Source organism: Rhopilema esculentum, chromosome 2, assembly GCF_057945365.1.
Source record: "Rhopilema esculentum isolate cy_ngs chromosome 2, ASM5794536v1, whole genome shotgun sequence".
NCBI lineage: Eukaryota > Metazoa > Cnidaria > Scyphozoa > Rhizostomeae > Rhizostomatidae > Rhopilema > Rhopilema esculentum.
In genome coordinates, this window is record NC_142816.1 from 6,288,677 (window position 1) to 6,300,524 (window position 11,848).

At 36.0% G+C, this 11,848-nt stretch overlaps 1 protein-coding gene and 1 long non-coding RNA gene across 2 annotated transcripts; both read left to right on the forward strand.

Annotated features, from left to right (window-relative positions):
- The first annotated feature begins 77 nt into the window (after positions 1 to 77).
- On the forward strand, positions 78 to 6,224 carry LOC135695378 (uncharacterized). Its single transcript, XM_065214449.2, has 6 exons — positions 78 to 1,124; positions 2,380 to 2,688; positions 3,074 to 3,368; positions 4,012 to 4,150; positions 4,954 to 5,086; positions 5,417 to 6,224. The coding sequence occupies exons 1-6, from the start codon at positions 983 to 985 to the stop codon at positions 5,500 to 5,502; spliced, it is 1,104 nt and encodes a 367-aa protein (XP_065070521.2). The 5' UTR covers positions 78 to 982; the 3' UTR covers positions 5,503 to 6,224.
- Positions 6,225 to 7,281: 1,057 nt separating this feature from the next.
- Positions 7,282 to 10,698, forward strand: LOC148960582 (uncharacterized). Its single transcript, XR_016144122.1, has 2 exons — positions 7,282 to 9,596; positions 10,560 to 10,698. It is a non-coding gene; the product is annotated as an uncharacterized LOC148960582 (long non-coding RNA).
- Positions 10,699 to 11,848: the final 1,150 nt, after the last annotated feature.

The window sequence follows — 11,848 nt, forward strand, 5'->3', positions numbered from 1 at the left end:
CAAATTGCTTATTGGTCTTTTTAGTCTTTGGTCTTCTCAAACATAGAGCGTTTATTAAATGTAAGTTTTAAAGATGTAAGTTTTATTTCAAGATATACTAATGTTTGTGCACTTAGCCGGAATAGTTTGTTAATTTTGGAAAAAGCTTGTTTGAGTCATGAATCTGACTTGTAAGTCAGTTATTTTATTTTATGAAGATGGCAAAATTAGATTTCATCAAGAATTTCGGCAAATCTGAATTCTGGTTGACAGGGTTTTTCAATGAAAACACGTGCTTCCATTCTTAAATCTCAGATGCCATAAAAAGTTTCTCTTTATAATTTTTTAATCTTTATTCCTATGAAAATACTCATGAAAATAAACATCTGATTTGCGGCTAAAATGAACAGCTTTTAAACTCCCTCTGATTTTTTCACTTTTTGGCGTCATCTTCCATTTTTTAACCTTTCATTTGTTGTGTTTCTTAAATAAAACGGAGAGCCCATCAAAAAGCACGTTTTCATATTAAGAAAGAACAGTAGCAATAACTCATTGAAGGTTCGAGCCATATTCAGACTGGTTTAAGTCATTTTTTATAGAGACAACTTCAATTAGGTCTAAGGATGGCTCAGTGGTTAGGGTTGCGGACTACAGATCCAACAAGGGCCTAGGGTGCAAGTCTTTTAACATGATCAAACTTTCCCCCAGAATTTAAGTGTGGTTACATCAAGAGGAAGGACCAGGACACTGCCCTATAATCATAGCTCCTTAATGTTCTAAAAACTTTCTTCAGTTGTTTGGTAGAAACAAACGCAACCTACAATTGTTACAGCTTTGCGAAGTTTTCAAAGGTTAAAAAATCCGTGAATGACGTAAAACTATTCATTCGTGAGATGCTGCCTCGCTCCGAGAATGAGGCAAGTAAGAAGATATGGAGGCAAGCTAAATGTTGACTGCTGTTTTTAATTAAGAATTTCCCATCTTTCATAAAAATAGAGGAAAAATGGAAGAAAAAATGGAAGCTAAAGTTAGCAAGGAAGATTGCATTAAAATGTTGAGAAAAAGAGTACAAGAATTGAAAGAAAAAGCTGCAAAAGATCACACTGAAGCAGAGATCAAGCAAAAGATAACCGATGTTTTTAATGGTAAGAAACATTTGAATTGGTAACGCAAATGATCGCCTTGTAAAGTATAATACTCAACTTAGTATGTGAATTTGCTATAACTGTTATGTTTTCTGGTTTTGGAATCTTAAAAAGGTATTTAAAGGGCTTTATTAGGCCTTACACTCCAGCTATGCCACCAAAATCACAAAGACTCTTTGCCACCAAAATCAGAGAAAGGAGACGAAACTGACAAAAAACTAAACTGGGCCTACAGCTATAGCTAAAAATGCTTGAATTTGTAGTAAAGAGGGCAATTCCTGAAACTTATGTTTCCTATTCAGCATTATCAATTTTTTATCTTCAGATTTGCCAAAAATTGATCATAGAATTGGAATCTTAATGTTGAAATTAGTATGTGTCGAACATTTTCTTTTGTTTGGACAGTTAGACCCCAAACTAAGCTGTTTTCAAAATTTAGCTTTCCTTGACATTTGACTGGAATTTTCTTCTGCATAGCAAATTTCCTGCAGAAACTTATATCTTAATATTCAAAGCATAGTAGCTCACAACTAAACAGGGGTTGCTAGGTATTTTGATGTGATTGTGTGATCAGGTATTTTCAATGCGTGAATTCGTGAAACAAAATATTTATTATGCATAAGAACGTAAATAGACATTCATGTGTGTCGTGGAAATCAGCATTACTCATCGTGTGGTCACGTGAAAATATGAGTGCTGCAAGGGAATTTTGAAATGGAGTGCTTACTATTTCATCAGACCAGACAAATGCCTCAATTATTCAGAGATTCCACTGCTGATGGCTCTGCCATAAGAAATTACACATTAGATAGTTGTTAAAAATTCAGAGAGCTTCTAGGGGGGGGGGGGGGTGATCGTGAAATTTAATTTCCAATATCTTGAAATTTTACTCATGATTGTGTGATTAAGCGTGGATACTACTCTGGAAAGTGTCCAGAATAGAGTAACTTTGACATGACCATTTCAAATCTGAGGTCCAGTTTTGACAGTTAGGTCAATCAATGACATCAACTTTTTATGCAATTCATTCCTTCAACAACTCTCTTTACAAGAAATATATTTATTGTTCCTAATTCATTTAAGAGTATGTTTTTGCTCATAACTCTTAATCATGCTAATTTTTTAATTTTTTTTTTCATTTATTTATGACAAGTTATTAAAAACCTTTTTGAATCTAAGAATATTTCACCCTGCTCAGTTAGAACTTTTTAAGTTAGAACTACTCAGCTACTAAAATGAATTTTGATATTTATAGGATTCAACTGGAAAGATAAATCAGCTGATGAGTCAAGCTTTCATTCATCTCTTTGGCTTGGACTCAAGGTTTTGAAATGGATTCTAATGATATTGATGATGGTTGTGTTACTCACAGTATCTGTATACTTGGCTGGTCAATACAACCCATATGTATCAAATCATTTAAGAGCCACCATGCATGATCGCAATATGGCTTACACAATTGCAAGGTTTATGAGAATCGTCAGCCTCCCTTTTCATGAGATTTTTGATCTGAAGAAAGCACAAAAGTGGGAATGTCTGGTCCAAAATCCGTTTTATAAGTCAGGTATGTCAAGCTAGTGACTACAAGCTCCTTTTTTGTTGTATGATATGTTCTGATGGAAAATGAATTTTTGTTGTTATTTATCTTTGCAGAATTACATAATGTATGGAATTCAACCATGCAAAGCATTTCCTCAAAAAATGACCTCATTGGTGAAAGTGCCTTAAATTTTACTTTGAAATGCTTATTGGTTTAAAATGATTTTTGTTATTGAGCAGAAATATGTAAGACTTAAAGAGATATTAAAGTTAAATGTTTGTTTGACACTGACATCAGAGACAAAAACACATTTTTACCAAAGATTTGCAATATGATAAACCTACTTCTATTTCATAAAATGTGGTAGAATTGCCAATGTTTTGATCTTGTTTGTCTTATCACATTTTAGAAGAACCAAATTGTGAGCTCTGTGAACTTAATCAAGAGATTCCGGTCATGGCTGCATCAGACAAGGAGGTTAAAGAAATTTCTGCTTTTGGAGAGCCATGCGTTATTAAAAATGAACCTTCATTCAATAAACAAAGTTATAATTTCACATTTATCAAAGAGTTTTACTTCAAAAACAAAAAAGACTTGGATTTCAGTGCCTGTGAGTTATTTGGTGATGGAGGTAGTAAAACTGTTGGGGGTTATTTTCAGAGTACTGAAGATCAGGTGCTAAAAAGTAAAAAGACTTTTGGTTGGTAAGTATGAAAAATAAGCTCACATTATGAGGAGATCTGCATTGTTCCATCTATTGTTTTTTGATAAGGACTACTTAACTTTCCATAACATCGTGGTATGAACAAAGCCATTTTTGCAATAGAAGCACCATCATATTGAAAAATCGACATTTCAATTAATCTGTAAAAACCGCCGTCATTGCCTTCTGAAAATTCATAATAAGAATGTTGACATATTACCTTCGATTTCTTTTGCATGACAAATGTTTGAGCTATAAATTTATTTCTGATTTGAGAGGAGACACTATGCATGCATTCTCTGCCTATGGTTACGGAACTGACAGAGAGCCAAAAATGTTAGTAGTTTTAGACCTAACATATTCTTATTTGCTGTTATTTCAAGTTCCCCTTTGGAAGTGGTTCATTATTCTGTGTGACACGGGCAGAAGGCTAGATCATAAGCAGAATATTCAATCTCAGTTTTGGGCAGGAATGCAGCATGCTTTCATTTGGAGAAAATTTTCTTTAGGCATTTAGATTATGAAATTTAAATTTTCATTTGATCTGCTAATTCTAGCATGTAATGAAAGCTAACTCAAAAAGCTGTTGAATTCATAGGATTGTGTTATTTCCTTGAATTTGTTTAATTCTTTGCCACTTTTAGGAAGAACTGCCGTATAGAGGGAACACGTGCACTCAGACAGCTGTTTAAAAGACCTTCATTTGTACCACTTATGTCAGAGATATATCTTGAGAAGCACATGTTTTTTGTCCACCCAGAGTCACCTCAGAAACTGGAACTTGTGAGTTTTCATATCAGAGTGTTTGTTTTTGCTGTGTATGCTGCTTTCAGATAATGCCAAGTCTTTCTATTAGTTTGTAAATTCTTAGGTCTAAGGGTGAAAATTCGAATTCTAAGTTTGTAATCCTATTAGTTGGCTAATTCTGTAAAAAATCTTGGCAAAATATGAATATGGCAAATGCAATATGATAAGATATCTTTATTAAATCTGGCCTTGTCTCCAAACATGATATTTTGTGATACCTTGACAGGGCTTGGAAATGGGGTTAATGGCTTGCGATCATACCTAAAATGGACGCTACTACACATTAAAGTGGCAATAATATGTGCCACCTCATACAATAAAAACTGATGAGAAATGAAAATGGCTGTACAAGTATGCTAGTCTTCTGTGAGCGGAATGCGGATGAAGTGACGTCAGTGCTGTTTTTCCTCGTGCTAGGCCATTTTGCCATTTTTCCGTTTTTCCCGATTTTTACAGGGTAGTCATCAACACTTTTACTGGCTTATGCCTATCGATTTTCACGTTGGCTACTCTCAAGAGTGCGACACACATTCTGCCATATCTGCAAGGGTAGCGGAATGGTAGGGCCGGGGAAGTGACATACTCTCTTCCTATTAGTTCATGACTCGAAAAGTTTTCGCAAGCTATTATTTTGTGCGATGCTAGCGATTTAGATTGAAATCCATTATGGAGCCTTTTTTAGAGGGGGAAGGGGAGGGTAATTGATAAAAGTATCAACTTGCTGATATTTGCTTAGTTTTTAGGTCATAAAACTTTCATTAACCTGCTTTATCTTGTAGCCTTCCTGTGGGACATCGAACTGCTTCATAGCTCAAGTTTCAGGCGCTTCTTCTGTCACTTTGACTCCATTTGATGCTTGTCGCAAGAACTGCACCAACACGGAGCAGTTTGAGATACAGACCGGTGACATATGTAAGTTCAAAAGCTTTCTGTCTCTCGCCGTGCCTTATCTTGAAATCACCTTTCAAATCACTTCTCTGAGTGAATATCTGCAACATGGCTGAAAAAACATTTAAAAACTATAAAGCTTGGTTGTTAAAACATTATGTGGTACCAGCAATGACCGTGTCTGTCATTTTTCTGAATCTGGAATAACTACTGTATTTATTACTCGTTTTTCTTTTCTCAATAAATATTCCTCCCGCCGCACAGCGCCCTCTGCGTCTCTGAAATTACGTGAGAGATAGGGACCTCATTCTAGCATAAGAAAATTGATGTATTTTCAAACATTCTTTGTCATAGTTTACTACCCTGAACAACCATGGAAGGTGACTGTGGAGGCGAAGCCAAATCAGCTGTCAATAATTTATCGCTCAGATTTTTCGTGATGGCGTTGCTAAGCAACGAAGGTTCTTTGGAAGGACTTGTCTTACGGCCTCAAGTTTATTTGTATTTATTGTACGTAGGATTAGTTGGTAATCAATATGACGCTTTCATCGATCAACATTATTTACATAGTGAATAGACATACAAATAAGATTGTAACATTCTCAACTTCTTATTTGCTTCAATTCTCCTTTCTGCATTTACCATCGCATTACTCTTTTCCCCTATTCTGCACAACTTATTACATCTTACCTTTCCTTCTGTCCTTTTCTAAAACAGACCTGAAAAGCTGATCAGATGTAGGTAATACACCACCGTTTTTATTTTTGTTACCATTCCTTCAACTTCGTATATATTCTCCTTTCGTTCCTTTTTGTCTCTTTTTGTTTTCGACACCCTCTTTCTTTCTATGGGTGTCCCTTTTCCTATCCCTTTGAACTCATTATATGCCTTGACATCTCATTGTTTACCTTTTGATTTTGGGAACCTTATTTTATACTAACCATGTTTGTAGTATGTGGTTTATGTTAAGCTGTATTGAAGCATCAGTGATGTTTTCTGATTTATTTGTAGCTTTCTGTTTAGGTTAGAATCATGTAGAACAATGGCAGGTTTAGTCGTGCAATCTGACATTTGGAAGTTTTTTTGGCATCTTAAGTAGAAACAAGTGTATCTTGATTTTGTACTTTTTTCTTTGCATGATCTGTTATTGTGCTTAAATGTGTGGTTCTGGATGATTTTCTGAACTTGACTGTACTACCTGATAAAGACGGAAGTCAAAACGTTTAAAAGACAGAGTTTTTTGCAAGTTTATATGAATATTTAAGCACTTTCGTAAGATATCTGTAACACCTTTATGAAACCATAGAAGCCTACTTACGATCTTAGGCTAAACATAGCATCCGCTACACCCATGGGTAGCTATACTTTATACTTGAGTTGCTTTTTGGAATGGAAACCGTTATAAAGCTTTCAATATTAACTGATGCGATGATCTTCGAACCTTTCACCTACAGCATCTGAGGGCAGAAACGCTGAGCCGTTAAATTTAGTTGTTTGTTGCGACAAAGATAGTTATTCTTTGCTTACTTGCTTTTTGGATTTGAAATTGCTTTAATTGCAAATTGTGGTGTTATTACGTTGCAAAGTATTAGTTTAGGTGACACGATTTGTAAGATCTTTTCAGTCGCGAAGTGCACAGCTCCACCCACGTTGGAGCGCTAGAGTACGTGCTGAGGTATCTTCATGGTAGGAGCACAGGGCTCTGATATGCGAAGAATAACAATGGCAAAATTGACAATAGCAATGCACTTTTCCAATCAAAACTTTTATTGCCACTATATCCGTTTCTTAAATCACGTCATGCCACAAAGGATTGATTGTTTTCGCGAAAAGCCGTGCCAACTTCCCTTCTGGCAATAATACAATGCTTCTTTGCATCGTTGACTTCGTAATGACGTTGAGTCAACATCATTTCGTGGCCGCAAGTAATAGAAATCGGTACCACTGTCACGTCAGAATAGACAACGCAATCTGGAATATATATATATATATATATATATATATATATATAGGTATAGTGGAATATAAAATATATATAGGTATTTATATATATACCTATATATATATATATATATATATATATATAGGTATATATATAAATATTATATATATATATATAAGGGCAAAATTTGCATTTTTACTAGTGTACACGTCTTTTCAACTGTACAATATATATATATAGGTATATGTATGCATTCCCCGCGACCCACTACATAGTGTACTCAATCTTCGTACACAAAAAGGAACCTTCTCAATGCACATATATTGTTAAATGTTCAAAAACAACAATAGTTATTGGGAGATTCAATTTGTGATTCAATTTGTATGGCACTTGAGGTTTTTATTGTTCATAGGAAATAGGATTGCAGAGAGAAGCGTCCACAAGCATAAGGATCTTTGAATTTATAATTTGAAGAAAGATAATCTAGAAAACAGATGTTTGACGAGGGTGATTTTCTCTTTTGATGCATATTTTATAACCGATCGATTATCACCTCGACGCCCCCCCCCCTTCTCTGCTAGAAAGAACAATGGTAGTTGCGGCCCTAGTTGGGCGCCAGCAACTTAAGCTTGAGAGTCGCCGGTGCAGAGGCGTGATCAAAAGTGATTGGGTGGCAATACTTTTAAAAAAATAAAAAAATAAAAATGCACTTGGTAGGGGAAGGTCATGTTTTGCCATTATTTGGATGGGAATAGCTTTGAAAGAGCGTGAGCGGACACATAAAAGACTACCACCACCATACAGATACTATGACAACTTCATGATGGCATTAAAATTTCTCACGACTGCCAAAGTAGAAAAACACTTGTGATGCTTGACGAGAAACTGCTGGGTTCGAGATCTACCCGGAAAAATTTGGTTCCCGATGGTTCGATGAGGGTAGGGAACAGTTAGGGCAATCGGTGTAGCTTTTGGCAATTCTGAAACGCCCTTTTTGCATCATTTCTGTGCTACATCTTAAAATAGTGCTATTTTCTGATATCAGCTTCTGATAAATCCCATACCTCACACTTTTTTATCCATATAATAAGAATAAGTTACAAAATATTTTGATAAAACTGTGGAGAATCGTCACCCTAACCCCTGCCTTGATGATAGCGCTGGGAACTACTTCAAAAATAAGCAGATGTAATCCGTTTCGCCTTTTTAGAGCGACTTTAGTCTGCGATTATCTTGATGACATCTTTAAATTTCTTGTGCATCTTCAAGTGTAAGGTTCTTTATAGTCGTGTGGATTGCTTTCCCTTTAACTTAATTTTTATGCAGCGCACTTCTCTCAGCTTGTAAACATTTCGTCTATCTCAATTTTAATCGTCTCAACTTTACTATAATGTTAGCAGTCTCCCTGGATTCCCAGCATTTTTGCAAGCAAGACTCTCGCACTGATTTCAATGCCATTCTGCAAAATACCGCGCCCTTGGCCAGTCGATAATCAAGGCGTAACTGAGATGATATTATCGAAACTTAGTGGTATTTTGCAATACCTTTCGGCAACAATGTAGCTGACCCCAAGTGGTGCTTCGTGACTATTTGCCCAGCCGTCTGTGCTTCTGGTTCCATACCCCGTCCCTGTTTCTACTAGCGAAAGACTGCACCTTTTATTAAACATACACCAACCAGGAATTTTCGATAAAGCGACCTTTCGAAATCTCGGTTGGTGAAAGACGTAAATAAATGGGTCGATGAGCGTGTTTATATTCCACTATAACTCGAAAGCCGGACCAACTTGGATGATCATGTGATCCGCATGCAGTATCGATATCACAAGGTCAGGAATGATCGCAAAGAAGACAATACCAACTAGAATAACTGTCGTAACAATGAAAAATCGATGGTTATCGTCGTTCGTATCTTTATGTCGAAACTGAAGATCGCTACGCTTCTTGCGGTAGAACAAAGAGCCATATGTAACGACAAATAAAACGACAAAAATTACGTCAAATGCAAGCCAAACAAATTCGTCGTAAAATACTCGAATTTTTTCCATATCCAAAAAACAGTAAATTGGCGTAGGAATCAATCAAAATATCCAAAGGACGATGAGAAGATTCCGCATTGTGTTTTTTTTCAGAAATCGACCGGTATTTAAAAGGAAAGTTGCAAGCAAGAAACCGGTCTAATGTTAGTAAATAAAACATTGTATACCAGGGATGGTAAACAGCTGCCCGGATCATCCCAACTATTAACCCGGCTTTACTATCCAATACTGCGTGTCCTGATACTTCAACAGATATTTGGAAAATGAAACCAAGCGAATTCAAAATTTCAGCAATGCTTAGACTTAGAATAATAAGAACTTGGTTGGACCGGCTGACTTTTGCAATTTTCAGAATGTAAATTCCGCAGATATTGAACACGATGGCACCAACAACAACTATTATACTGAGAATGTTGCATGCTATTTCGACGCAGCATCCATTTCGCAAAGTTGTTGGTGAAGTCAGTCTCGGGGGTAATGTTGGAACAGCACGCATTGCCGGAAGGAGCCACGGAAAGGAAAAGCGAACAGGTTCCTGCCTTGTGTTTCTTATTGTAGGTATTACTAAGGTTTTTCGTTTTTAAATAGGACCTATTTTAACAACCTGTCGCAAAAAGGATTTTTAAACAACCTTTTTAACCACCTATAGCGAGAAAATTCCTGTTTGACTTACATCAGTTTTCTGTTCTGTAATTTTCTCATTGCTAGACCCCGTTTCTATTACTAGAGGGTGCATTAAATTCTAGGTTAGGAATCCAACTTTAGAAATATGACTTGCTAAAAGCTTTTTCAAAATCAATTTTCAAATCTCTTCAAGCTGCAAATGAAACATCTAAAATATATATTGAACGTGTAATATGGAAATGAGAAGGAGCATATCTCACAGTGGACCCACAAGATCTTGTAAACAGCCCTCGAGCCGATTAAGTTTAGCGTCTTAGATCCCAGCTTACCCTGAGTGCAAGAGTCTCCAATATTTAGTCTTAGAAAGACTTTTTTTGAGCGAGCCGTCTACAATTCTTTATCTCCAAACTCATGAGGCACTGGTACCCAGGGTAACCCCAGCTGGAAGGAAGTCTTCTTTTAGATTCTATTCTTTGAGTGTTGGTGATTGAAGGAGATCAAATGTACTTTATTTCATCTAAATATTTCATAATACTTCGATTCTATTTTTTATATAGAATTTGGTAGTTTCTTCCAAAGCAAAAGCATTAGATAAAAAATACCTGATAATGGGCGAGCTTCAATCATGGAAGTTTAGAAAATTAGAAAGACCAAGCTTGAAAAATTGGATAAGATTATATTGCTGTTAATTTCTGATATTTGCCAATTGAAGTATCGAGGATAAATGTTTTTATTGCACGTATTGATGTTGAAAATTAGAATGTTTGCAGACGAATATCAAATGTTTGTGCTATAACACAGGGCTGATTTATTATAGCTTTACCTGATTATACACAATTCAAAACTTTGATTGAAAGTGGATATTAATATATTAATGCTATTTTTTCCCGTAGTGTTATAACAATGAACAGTGCGGTCAAAACGTGATGTAGCTTATTCATGGAGGCTTTCAATCGTGTAACGAAGCTATTGTTTATTTATAAAGAAGAAAATGGCAAGGCGCCATAACGGGTATGATTCGAAAAATTTTGTGCAAGAATGCAATGCAAGCCTTCTTCAAGCGAAATTCAGGTTAAATTACGTCACTGTCATTATTCTCTGTAATAGTCCATTTTGCCGGTTTCGGGTTATTCCTACTTTGTACATCGAATTCATAAAGCCTTCTATTGGCCTAAGCCTAACGATTTTTGCTTAGGTTACACTTCTACATCTTCTAGCTGGAGAGATATCTCTGTCGGAGTTCCACAAGGCTCGATCTTACGTCTTTTCTTGTTCTTGATATATATAAGAGATTCGTCGAGGAAAAGACTTCTACAAGAGTTTGACATACATTCTGTCACTGAAAACTCTTCTGTCTATGCATGTCGTGGAAGGGAAGGGACTTAGCGTTGGTTACATCCTACTCATAAGCTTATCACGAACAATTTTAGCTAGTCATTATACATGCGTGATTTAGATATCGCTTTATAAACCATTTCCCTGCGACATGTTGTTGAAGCTATTTTCCTTCATAATTTTTCTGCCCAGAACAATAACCTTAATATTCTGTAAACAATATTGTTGTGTTATATGGTAATTTCCTAAAAATACTTTTGTTTTCTTAGTAAGCGATATGTTGCAAGCGAGTTGCCATCCTTGCTGCCGTAAACGTGGCAAATGCATCCTGCAGTGCAGTAGTTTTGAAATGGAATGTTGTCTTAGGTTTGTTAATTTCAAAGTCTCCTGCAAGAGGACTTGGAGCTATATCTATTTTGTCAGCAAGACCCTTACCTAATGAGTAGAAGAAACTGTTCATTGCTTTAGCAATATTGCAGTTTACATTTCGCTTTAAAAAACCTTTAAAATAACTAATTTGCCAAAAGTATAAGATATGATTGTTATTAAGGTTTCGGAAGAATATGCAATGTTTTTATGATTGACATATCATCTGAAAGACAGGGGTTTGATGAGGTTAATGTTATCATCAACCTTTTAGAGAAGTTACGACCCTTCCTGGGCGCCATCACTTTTAGCTCCAGAGCTGCTGGAGTTGAGGTGTTGCCGAAAAAGAAAGTTCGTTTAATTCCATCTAGGTAAGTTCGTTTCCAAATACTATTAATCAGAAGTGCGCAACAAGGGTGGACTGAGTGGACACGCCCTCCCCCAGCTCTCGGCAGGATTGATATCGTATTTTGTCTAAATT